The 12638-nt window shown below is 38.0% G+C and overlaps 1 protein-coding gene across 1 annotated transcript in view; it reads right to left on the bottom strand.

Moving 5' to 3' along the window:
- Nucleotides 1-642: 642 nt before the first annotated feature.
- ZMPSTE24 (zinc metallopeptidase STE24) overlaps nucleotides 643-12638 on the bottom strand; it is a 49423-nt gene continuing 37427 nt past the window's right edge. The window contains exons 8-10 of the mRNA XM_023500213.2: nucleotides 11017-11121; nucleotides 9366-9509; nucleotides 643-7933 (exon numbers count right to left, since the gene is read on the bottom strand). Of these exons, the coding sequence (XP_023355981.2) occupies nucleotides 7709-7933; nucleotides 9366-9509; nucleotides 11017-11121 (474 nt within the window). The 3' untranslated portion in view covers nucleotides 643-7708. The remainder of the gene's footprint in view (nucleotides 7934-9365; nucleotides 9510-11016; nucleotides 11122-12638) is intronic.

Genomic DNA, 12638 nt, shown 5'->3' with positions numbered 1-12638 from the left:
TAGGGGAGATGGTCAGCAGTATCGATTGTGGTACAGTGGTCAAGAAAGCTGAAGACTGAATAAAGGTCATTGGATATAGTGATCTTAGGAGTGGAGGGCGAGAGTAGCTGGCGATGTTGAAGAGGGATCAGGTAAATCAGATAAAAGTTAACCATGAAAGCCTTATATCATCTATAGCAAATTGCATACCTTCTCAATCAGGTGGAAAGGGGAGGGAAACAGTGAGAGAATTTGGAACTCAAAAAAAATTTTTTCAGAACAATAATATTGTACAACATTCATATACAATAACTTATTCAGTCATTCTCCAACTGATGGGCATCCACTCCTTTTCCATTGTCTTGCCACTACAAAAAAGGCTGCTACAAACATTTTTGTACACATCGATCCTTTTCTCTCAAAAAAAATTTTTTAAAGCATTTTTTCTTTTAAAAAAATTTATTTTTTCCAATTATATGTAAAGACAGCTATTTTAAGATTCATTTTTTCACATAAAATTACAAGTTCCAAATTTTCTCCTTCCCTCAAATCCTCTTTCCTTAAAATTAAGCAATTTGATAGAAGTAAAATATATAAAACATATTCATAGTAGTCATGCTGTGAAAAAAACAGAGCAAAAGGAAAAAACCAAAAAAGTGAAAATAGTATCCTTGATCTTGTATTCAGACTTTTATCAGTTCTTTCTCTGAAGCTGGACAGCATTTTCTATCAAGAGTCATTAGTATTTGTCTTGGATCATTGTAATGCTGAGAAGCGCTAAATCAATTATAGTCAGATTTTACACAATGTTGCTGATACTGCATACAATGTTCTCCTGGTTCTCGTCACTTCATTTTTCATTAGTACATGTAAGTCTTTCCAGGTAAAAAGATTAAAAAATTGTTTTTACATGTAATTAGAGGAAAACTATTAAATAAAAAAGAGGTTATCAGTGAATGAGAAGAGGATAGTAGATGATTGATGAAGGGCTGGGGAAAGACATTTTTAGAATTAGGAGAGTTTTTCCATACTCAGAAAGCCAGTCTTAGAGTGAAGTGAGAGATGAAATCATGGAGACTATCTGGGACACCTCTAGATCAAATATAAAATTCTCTCTTTGGTATTCAAGGTCCTTCCTGTCTTTCCCACCTTCTTGTATTGTATGTCCCCCAACACACTCTGTGAACAAGTAACAGTGGCCTCCTTATGCTTCTTTAAAAAAGGCAGAAATCACATCTGTGTTTTATTTTTGAGCACCACATTTTAAGGAGGACATGGACAAATTTTAGAGGAGGACAATCGGAATGGTGAAGGGCCTTGAGTGTGTGTCATTAGTGGGCTGGTTGAAAGAATTTAGCCTTCAGTTTATGAAGCTTAGCCTTTAATTTATGAAAGGTTGTTACATGGAAGAAGGATTCAACATACTCTTTGGCCCTAGAGGAGTGAACCAGGAGCAATGGATTGCTGTTCATTGCCTCAAAGCTTAGGCTTAATGTCAGGAAAACTGAAGAAACAAAAAATCCCTACCACCAGAGCTGTCTAAACCAGAAGGAGCTGTCTCGTTTTGTAGTGAGCTTCCTTTCATAGAAGTCTTCAAGCAAAGGATGACCACTTGTCAGGTAGCCAGAATTCTTTTTCGGGGACAGGTTGAACTACATAGTTGCTTAGCTCTTTCAATTCTGTGATTCTGTAATTAGCCTTAGCTCTAAGAATAAAAAGGCATATTTATGAGAGTGAAAGTGGAGGAAAGGGAATAGAAGAAAAGGTTGAATTGCAATTTCAAGGGCAAGATCAAGAGATGCTGTCTATGTGTAGCCAGAGAGGTAGAGGAAGTCATAAAACTGTGAGGAGGAGGAGAGAGGGTCTAATTTGGGCAACTCTAATTACCTGTCGAGTGAGTTCTCTCACTAGTTTCTCCTAACTTAGAAGTTTTTTGTTGTTTTAATTACAACCATATTAAATCTGTTTTGCCCTTCATTTGTTGTGTGATCTTGGGCAAATCATGACTCATCTCTCTGAGTTACATTTACCTGACTTATGAAATGAGGAGTCTGGACTGATTCAACTTTAGGTTGATGAAGTGACCCTGGAAAAAAACAGTGAATTTGGGACAAAACATGATTTGAAATCTCGGCCCTTTCCAAAGCTGGCTCCAACCTATTATGCAACCTTTCCCTTTGTACACTCTTTGATCCAGCCTTCTTGCTCCTCCTTCTAAATTGGATTTCTTATTGCTATTCACACACAAGATTGCATCTTCCATATCCATATCCAAGTCTTTGCACTAGCTCTTCCTCATGTCTGCAGTTTTCCTCTTACCTCCAATATCTCTGAATCCCATTTCCTTCAAAGCTCAGCTTAGACAACATCTTACACACTGAGACTTTCCTGATTCCATAAATTGCTTCTGCTTCCTTCCCCATAAAAATTACTTTGTTTGGTCCATTTGCATTTGCCTCTATGTTTATAAAAGCATATTTATTCTCTCCCCTAACAAAATGTAAACCCTGTGAAAGCAGGGACAGTTTAATTTTTATCTTTGTGTCTCTACAGTCTAACATGGTACCTGATGTACAGTAGGCACCTAATAAACGCTTGTTGATTGAAAACAGCACAAGACAGTCAGTGACCCAGGTAAGAATGGCTCAGTTTTGTCTATTGTGGTTATCTCTGGGCCCAAAGCTGTTAATTATGGACCAAACGAAGTCAAATGCCTAGAGATTAACCTTGCCCTGAATGGACAAAGGCATAAAGATGTTGGGGAGATTAGTAAAATTAAATAATATAAAAAAGGCAGAAAGGCTAACATTCAGCTGAAGGGATAGTTCACAAAAGCTTTTTCATCTTCTTCCTCCATTCCTTAAACCTTACATTATAACTTCTCCAGAATATTTCTCTTACTCACTAAAGCTAATCTTATTTCCCTACCACCACCTGCTCTCCATTGCTCCAAGGTTTCGTTCTTCTCTGTCTCATCAATCTTTCATCTCTTCCTCATTATTGCCTTCATCTTATGGGTTGTGGCATTCCCTGAATGACAAAGAATAGCCTTCCCTACATCCTAATCATCTAGCTAACATCCCATTCCTTTCCTTCCTCGATTGCTTAGCAATGAGAATGCTTTCTACCAGGCGTTCATTTACTTCCTCACTACCTAACCTCTTCTCAACACCTTGGAATTCTGCCCTCATGAAGCCACTGAAATTACTAAGGTCCCTGATGACCACCTGACTTCCAGATCCAAGATTTAAAAAAAAAAAAAAAAACCTTAAAGAGATTCGATTCCTTGACTTGTTTATTTTTGAAAGCAATGACCTGTCAAGAATCACAAAATTTGTATCTGGGGCTGGATTTGACTTGACTCAAGGGCCAATCCTCCATCCACTGCACTACTTAGCTTCCCTTTTTTTATATTGATAATCACACTCTCCCACTGGATATCGGCATGAGAGATGGCACAATCTCCCTGGTGTTCCTTATAGTGCTATCCCTGGATTTTACTGTGCTCTCATTTATTCCCAGTTTTAATCATTATAGAGGTAATTCCCCAATCTAACGCCATATCCATTCTTTCCCTATTTCCATTGCCATTAGTCAAGTCCTCATTATAATTATTGAAACAGAAGTCTCTCCTCTAAAATCTTATCTTTGTCCAACTGCCAGATTTGTTTTTTTTCCTAAACTAGGCCTGGACATGTTATGCCTTAGCTCAAAACTAATAATAAAGAGCTCCATGGGTAGGCAGTGGGGATACAAAAGTGGAAAAAATGGATCTTATGGGGAGACAGGGAGAGAAGACACATGACAGGTGCACATGCATATGAGGTAAGATACAAAATTTTGGAAAAAAATTTAAAAAGAAGAAACTCCTAAAGAAATGTAACTGATAAATGAAAGAAAGAAATGTTGACTGGGCTGGGGTCTTGAACAAGATGTCACATACAGTCACGCTGCCAGGCTAGGGATGGGAGATGGGGGAGGGAAGGGACTCAGAGGCAAGGCACAGGGCAAACCTTAGGGAATGGTGGTTATGCTTAAGTAGTTGACTGGGAAGGCCAGGTAAGGAAGGGACAACGGACTGAATGAACGGGAAGAAGATGGAGTGATTCTGTAGGCATGAAGGAGGCTGTGGGGATAATATTACAGCTGAAGACAGGAGTTGTATACCATATGCTTGCAAGTTGACACTAGTGTGGTCTATCACAAAATCCTGAAAGACTGGGATCCAAGTAATTCTCTTTGAAATACACCTAAGGATGTAGTTTAAATTGCTTCTGAGCAGTAAGCTTTTGGATGATGGGCCCAACGCAATATGTCATACACATTAGCCCTGACCTTACTTTCTCCTCAATCAGGCTGCTATCACTCCTTTGCTTCCTCTCCATCTTTTCACTCTCCTGAACCCTTTTCAATATGATTCATGACTCCACAACTCAACTGAAACTATTTCGTCAAATGTTGCTAGTGATGTCTGCCAAACTTAAGTCAGTCTTAATCTTTATTTCTAGATAGTTTTTTGAGAGTGCTCTTTCATGGCTCTCCTCTTAACCTAGCTGACCACTGCTTCACTTCCTCTTCCCAGTTATCCAACACGTTTCACCACCTGAGCAATAGTATTCATAGCTCTCGCCTGGACTTTCTTTGCTTGTCTCTATTTTTATGCTATTGATTCCTCTATAAACCACAGGAGACCAATAAACCCCTTCTCAGAATGTATGCATTCCTAATGAGATGCTAAATTTCAATGAAAATGAAGATTTTTTTTCCTCCCTTTATTCAACTTCTAGAATACCCTGAAATTTATCCTCAGGGGGAGTCATAATTCCTGCTGTAAGACATCTACCCTTTGGTAGTCTCATTGCTCCTGTGTTGTTTTTTAAAATCTCTATTATCTAATCCTTATCTCTATGTGATCTCAATTTCCTCATCTGCAAATGCTGATGGTCATTTCTACCTGGATGTCCCTGTAAGTGCAGCAAGCTCAGCTTGGAACACAATCCAAGCTCCCAGAACTCTCACCCAAGCAACTCTCACACAACCCTTGGACTCCCCCATTCCTTCCATTTATTAGCTGTGAATTCATCTTCACTTCCACCTCTAAAACACTTCTTGCATTGCTACCTTTCACTCTGTTAACAGACACTACAGTAGTTGTACCCATCATTATCCACAGTCCATCCCCCAGAGATGACACAAATCATCCTACTGGGGAATGAGCATACCTCAAAACTCTTGGGGGCCTTCTTATCTTCACTAGAGTAAAAACATTCTTTGAGCCTGTCTGACATTTAAGGCTCCAACCTGCCTTCTCTCCCAAACTTATTACATGAATTCCCTTTGTAACCTACATTATAGCCTGGTCCAGTGACTTAGCTATTCTCTGAACTCACCATTTTGTACCTTCATGCAGACCTATCCCCTATTGCACTTTATTTTCATTTCTTGTTTTCTGAAAACTCATATTCCTTCAAAACTCAGCTCACAGAACAGCTTCTCCATGAAGCCTCCTTTCATTTTTCCCTTCTCCAGTGCAGGTATAAGTATTCTCCTCCTCTTGGGTCTCTCTTTTGCAGTCACCACACATTAACTTGTAATATATTTATCTCTATACTACTTGTATCTGTCTAGAAGAAAATAAGCTTCTTAGAGGTATACTATTTTTTAAAAATATTTGTATTCTAGCAGCTATCATACTGCTTTAGCAATCTTTTGTACAGCAGGCACTTAACATTTAATTAGCTTAATTCCCTAGACTGCATCCCTAAACTGCTTAGACTTCTGCTGCCTGCTAAACTTCCTTTTACAAGTCTTGACCAACTCAATTCTCACTGTACAACAGGAGAATAACATGATCAAAACATCTAAGAAACCTTAATTTGGCTTCCAAGAGGGCAGAATGAAGTGGTTCTGAGTGGAGACACCAATTAGTAAGTTTGATGTTGAAAGCAGTCAAGCTCACAATCGTTTGCACTGCATCAAAGCCGAGACAGTACAGGCTGAGCCAAGTAAAAAGAAATTACAGAGGAAGATACGCCAGGGAACAGGGGCTAGAGACAGCCTCAGGGGTATAAACCCTGGAGAGTCAATGCTTCTCTTCCAATAGCAGTCACCTCTTCACAGCAGTGCAGAGATCTGAGTCTGGGAGGTGGATAAAATATAAAGCCTTTTCAATAAATTAAAGATAGAATATCTAACTTTCCATTGGCAATTTTTAATGTTGACTTGTACTGGATTTAAATGTGAGTTTAAAGGCACAGGAAGAAGGGAAAGCCATGTCACTGAGAAGGAAGATAAGGGAGACTGGAGGTATACTCCAGGAGGAATAAAACCAAAGCAGCATGCCCACTTGCTTTCTGCAACAAATAAGTAACCCATTACAACAGAGATACTGACTTCAATCATATTTTCTTGTGAAGAAGTCACCTCAAACCTCAGCTGTGCAGAATTTTACTGACAGAAATCTGAAGGCTAGTCCTAGCAAATACCCAGAATGCAGATATACTAAAGAGAAGACTAGAGACAAAAACTTAGGGCTTCCTCAGGCATTATACGTAAGTGTAAGGTAGTCCCATACACATTTCTTTTAAAATGTCAAAAGGAACCTCTTAGTGGGAGAGTTACTTTGAATGAAAACAGCTTGGCCACTGACAACTACTACAACTGATCTAAGTGGATGCTAGGTGTGAATCATATTGGTAACTTCCAGAAGAAGGGGAGTGGGGAATCTAAATAAAGGAAGTTTTCTCAAAACAGGCACTACTTTTTAGTTTTTACTGTTTTCAGAAGGTTTCGCCTAAATGTAAAAAGAAACCTGTCATCTTGGGTGAGGATGGGAGTTCTAAAAATCCTATTCTATCCTCTCCTCTCCAAATTCTGTTCCTAGTATAGATATGTAAATCTGTATGATATGGCTGTTTCTGCCCAAAAGAGGATCACATAGCTTTCCTTACTGAAGATCTAGCTGAAGTCAGGAATAAAAAGGAATTACAAATTCAAAAAAAGCTAAAGGTATTTTGAAAAATACTACCGATTTGCCTAATATGGTATATACTTTGCCCAAATGACATTAAATTTTTTGTCAACTGTGACTTTTTATATTGTGAAATAGATCCTGATGAATAAAACCCAATAAAACAACAATAAACAACAAAAAAAATGTCTTAGACTGCCCACCTAAATGTGGATATAGGAACATAAGTCAGAAGTACATTTATAACCATATTTCATCAGAACAATGCCAACTGTACTGACAAATACCTTCCTCATTATTTAAAACACTGATTGGTCAGTCAGATTAAATATGAACAATTTTAACTATTTAAAAATTCAAGTTTGGTGTGAGCACAATGATTTGGGACCATGGTGTCAGCTCTATAGAAAGGCTTCAGAGGAAGGGACAACTCCTCCAAATATTTGCCCAAAGTACCCCATGGGCAGATTCAATTACAGGTATGAAGATGAAGGGGGTAAATTATATCATCAAAAGTAAAGTAAAAATACCTTTATATATACATTATGTTTTTAAAGCTCATCCAGTGTTGTCCTTTTTAAAACAATTGATTATTCCAATCAATTTTAAAATGGGCTCTAAATGCATTTAAATTGGGGTACCCACCTCCACTTAATTCTTCTCTTTGAAAAAAAAAAAAGTAAAAACATTAAGAGCTAGAACATGCTGCCAGGATGGAAACTTTCAGAAACTTGTCTTCAAGCACAGATCCTGGGCATCTCAGTCTTGTTTTGAATCCTGTAAAGCTTGAAGTCTCTCAAGTAGTGGAGGATGGGAATAATGCCACATTGAAAATAACCAGTCAGAAACAGGAAATCCCAAGTTGTCTTTGTTTAGTTTGATCAGCGCTGAGTATAGGTCTTTAGCTTTCCCAAGTTTCTTGGCAAATGCATCTGCTTGGAACTCAAATCTTCGACTCAGTACTGTGAGACAAAAAGAAAGTACCTGAGGGAAAGAAAGGGAAAGGTTATTGAAAAGCAAGACTTTTGCTCTCATTGAATATTTGGTGAAGTTGAGATCCCAAAGGAAGTAATAATGTGGGGCCTGCACATGAGACAAACAGGCTTGAATAAAGATAAATGAAATTCAAGGATCTGGAATTTTAGTGGGTATCTTTATAAAGTAATGAGAGCCTTACATTTGAGAACATCTCTCCCATCATTTTCCAGATGGGAAAATAAAGGCCTACACATGAAAATGACTTGCCCAGTATCACAGAAGTAGTAAGTATCAGATTGTGATGTAAAATCCAGGACTCTTTCCATGATATATTATTTTTTTTCAATCAAAAAGAGGGACCTTTCTTATGCCATAAGATAATAGTATAAATATGTATGCATATATTGGATTTAACATATATTTCTACCATATTTAACATAAGAAAAAAAAAAAAAAGAGGCCCCTTTTCTCAGAATAAGTCATTCCAGTTCAAAACTAACAATGAGGTTTGTATAAACTAATGCCAAATATCAGGGTCCATCCAAAAGATCTAAAACCCGTCAGAAATGGAGGCAGGTAGGTGTGGTAGAAATAATGTTGAGCACGGAGCTGGCCTGCCTCTGACCCTTAGGAGCCTACTTCACTAGCCAGCAATTGCTGGGGTGTCTTGCCTCAAGTGCTACTAGTTGAGGAGATCTCCGAGATGCCCCCCCAGATTATGTCCTTTGCCCCTAACAACTTTCAGCTTATCATCCTGCGGCACAGTGACCATAACGATGGGCTAGATCCCAGCTTGCTACTGTCTGACTGTGGGGGCAGGTTCCCTCATCTTCTCAGAAGGGGAGTGGACTCGGGGAGCTGGCTGACTGCTGGGGTAACCCAGGATCCACCTTAGGCCCTCTTCAGCCAATGTTACCCATTTTCACATTTTGAGAGCTTCTTTTGGGGAACAATTTCCTCTTTCCAGAAAGCCAAAAGCTACATGAAGATCTGCCTCTCAGCCCTGATCTTAACTATCTCCCAGTCAAAGGATTCCTTGACCCCTTTCCAAAGGTTTAAAAGTTACTCTGAAGAGTTTCCTTCTTGACCAAAAAGGTTGTCCTATCTGTAGCCACATTTTGTCTTTTCTCAAATTTACCCATCATTCTGTTGTCTTTTTTCATGCTTAGTGCTAGTCAGCATCTAGTTACTACTTTGGTCCAGGTGGGAGTCTGTTCTACTCACAATCCAGACACACCAACTTCAATAAAAAAAGCCTCTTGAAAACCTGACAAACTAAAATCATCTTCTTTTGTCCCACCCATTTAGTCCATGTATTAAATAAACATAGATTAGCTTTCAAGGCCTTCCATGAAGAATAGGGAAGTATTTCAAAGACTGCCCTAGAGGTCCAGGATTTAACAAATTATATGAACACAGTTAAAAGACCATACTTTACCTCATTGTAAGGTGAAAAAATAAACTGGAAGATGATCATTAGTCCAATCAGAGTGGGTTGAGTATCATAAAAGCCAAATGCAGCAAAGAGTTCTTTCCGACCAATTAATATGGCAAATAAGAAAAAACAAAGGAAGGAATTCATCTGAAATGAGAGAGACATAAAATTATGGTTGGAAGGATGGCCGCAAAGGGCAACATTCGATAGCATGGATTTTATTTTTAAATTCTACTACATACCGATTCTTTTTGTACAACAAAATAATGGTTTGGACATGTATACCTATTTTGTATTTAATTTATACTCTAATATATTTAACATGTATTCGTCATCCTGCCATCTAGGGGAGGGGGTAGGAGGGAAGGAAGGGAAAAATTGGAAGAAAAGGTTTGGCAATTGTCAATGCTGTAAAATTACCCATACATATAACTTTTAAATAAAAAGCTATTAAAATTAAAAAAAAAATCTACTACATGCTCTTCATTTTAAGAATGACATTAAATGTGATTATAGAAACTGCCAGATACTTGGTTTCACTTCTGCCTTAGACAAGAAGGGAAAAACAGCCTGCAGATATACAGAATGCTCACCCTCCTAATTCTGTGCTTGGAGATATTTTTAACAAATAGCTAAAATGTTCACAGCACTTCAGAGATCAAAAACGGTTTTATATCCATGATTCTACCTGATCCATACACAATGATCCAATGAGAAAGTCTTAGTATGCTCACTTTATAGGGGAGGAAAGAGACATAGATTCCAAAAATCGCAGAGAAAACTATTACACAGTCAACACTTGAACCTAAATCTACTGATTCTCAGATTTGTGTCAAAGACCTCCATCAGCAGTCTGGTGAAGCTTATGGAACCCTCCTTAGAATAGTAGGTTGGTTTGTTTGTTTGAAGTATAAGAATAAAATACATAGGATTACCATGAAAACCAATAATACTGAAATAATTATAAAAAATATTAAATTCCTAGACCTCAGGTTAAGAATCTTTAGACTAGGGGATCTCTATAGTTCATTCCAGTTCTAAATCTTATGAACTCAACTTTGGAATGAAGACCCAAATATTCTAGAGCCAGAGGTGTGGTAACACATAACTGTAAATCCCTGCTATCTGGGAGGCCGAGACTGGGGAGACTGTCCAGGAGCTCCAAGCTATAAAGTTGAACAAAGTTGAAAGGGCGGCTGCATTAATTTTATATGGTAAATTCCCAAAAGCAGAGGACCACCAGGCTTCCAAAGAGAGGTGAATCAGTTCAGGTCAGAAAAAAAAAAAGCTTTAACTTTAATCTTCCCTATAGATCAGTATTAAGTCTGGGCCCATGAACAGCAGCTACATTTATAGCCTGGATGATAAAGGGAGACAATTTCGAAAAGAATTCTCATTCCATATATTGTTTTCCTCTTCCTTACCTTTAATGGCTGCATTTGCCAAAGACTTTGGAAGTTAATGATTTCTATTATACTAGACATTTGAAAAGGAATTTGGAGAAGAGAAGCAAAATAGTAATTCTTGGCCATCTCCACCAGGAAAGGATTACTTGTTTATGAGGAAAGTACAAATAGCTATTTGACTTGTACTGAGTAGAAGAGAACCAGGAAAAACAGGTCTTCTAAGCAAACTAGAATATTCACACACTCACCTGACTGATAACGATATTTTTGACCGTGTGGCCTAACTTCCAGTGTCCCAGTTCATGGCCAAGAACAGCAAGAACCTCTTCATTTTTACAGCCTTGTTTCTTATTCTGAGTTAAAAAATAATAATAATCAGTTTAAAATCCATTTTTAGGAATATCTACTGAATTAACAGCATGAATATGGCCAAAAGAGAGTCTCATCAAACTTAGCTCATACGCATGACAATCCCTTTGAATTCCCAAGAGGCAAGCAAACAAGGGTTTTTTTAATCTTTATCTTAGACTTCTTCATACTTGGCAACATTTGTCCATCCATATTCAATCTTTTGTCCAACATATACATACTGATGGACCCTAGCAGTGTTTTAAAAGTAATAAATAGCTGCTATTACTGAGTGCCTGATTTGTACAAAGCATGCACGGACCAGGGGCTGAGAGAAAGCAAAGGTAAATGAGACAGAGTAAGTGCCTTTACAGAATTTCTATAATCTGGCAGAAGAATAAGATGTAGAGAATTATAATATATCATCATCAACCCACATAAATAAAGCTTCAACATTTGGTTACAAGGCACATTCATATTTAATCTTATAAGGGAGGCAGTGATTGGTTATTATCCCCACTTTGCAGATAAGGAAACGGAAGTTCAGAGAGACTAAATAACTTGCTCATAATCCCACAATCAGGAGGTGGAGGAAGAATCTGAAGTCAAATTGCTCCAGGTAGAGCCCATGACACATAACCTGGGTACTAGAGGGGAAGTCTAAAGGAAAGGGTCGTGGCAGCCCTGTTTGTAGTGACTAGAAACTGGAAAATGAATGGATACCCATCAACTGGAAAATGGTTGGGTAAATTGCGGTATATGAATGTTATGGAATATTATTGTTCTGTAAGAAATGACCAGCAGGATGAATACAGAGAGGCTTGGAGAGACCTACATGAACTGATGCTGAGTGAAATGAGCAGAACCAGGAGATCATTATACACTTCAACAACGATATTGTATGAGGATGTATTCTGATGGAAGTGGATTTCTTCGACAAAGAGAAGATCTAACTCAGTTTCAATTGATCAACTGATGGACAGAAGCAGCCACACCCAAAGAAAGAACACTGGGAAATGAGTGTAAACTGTTTGCATTTTTGTTTTTCTTCCCAGGTTATTTTTAACTTCTGAATCCAACTCTTCCTGTACACATATATTGTATCTAGGATATACTGTGACATATTTAACATGTATAGGACTGCTTGCCATCTGGGGGAGGAGGTGGAAGGAGGGAGGGGAAAAATCAGAACATTAGTGAGTGCAAGGGATAATGTTGTAAAAAATTACCCAGGCATGGGTTCTGTCAATAAAAAGTTATAATTATTTAAAAAATAAAGGAAAAGGTCTGTTAAAAATCACAGACTTCATGGAAGGCAGCTGAAGAAGTAAGCATTTGTGGTAAGATTTCAAAGATGGCTCAGAATTAATGAACATCTAGAAAAAGAAGCAGTCACGACGAGAGGAAGCAGAGATTTATCAAGAACAGATCATATAAAACTAACTTCATTTCCCTTTTTGAGAGTGTGACTAAATTGGAAGATAAAGGGAACGCTACAGAAATTGGTTAACTATCTTTTTGC

The sequence above is a fragment of the Sarcophilus harrisii genome, chromosome 3 (assembly GCF_902635505.1).
Source record: "Sarcophilus harrisii chromosome 3, mSarHar1.11, whole genome shotgun sequence".
NCBI classification, from domain to species: Eukaryota; Metazoa; Chordata; class Mammalia; order Dasyuromorphia; family Dasyuridae; genus Sarcophilus; species Sarcophilus harrisii.
Note: the sequence above shows the minus strand (reverse complement) of the source record. Positions and strands in the feature narration are given on the sequence as shown.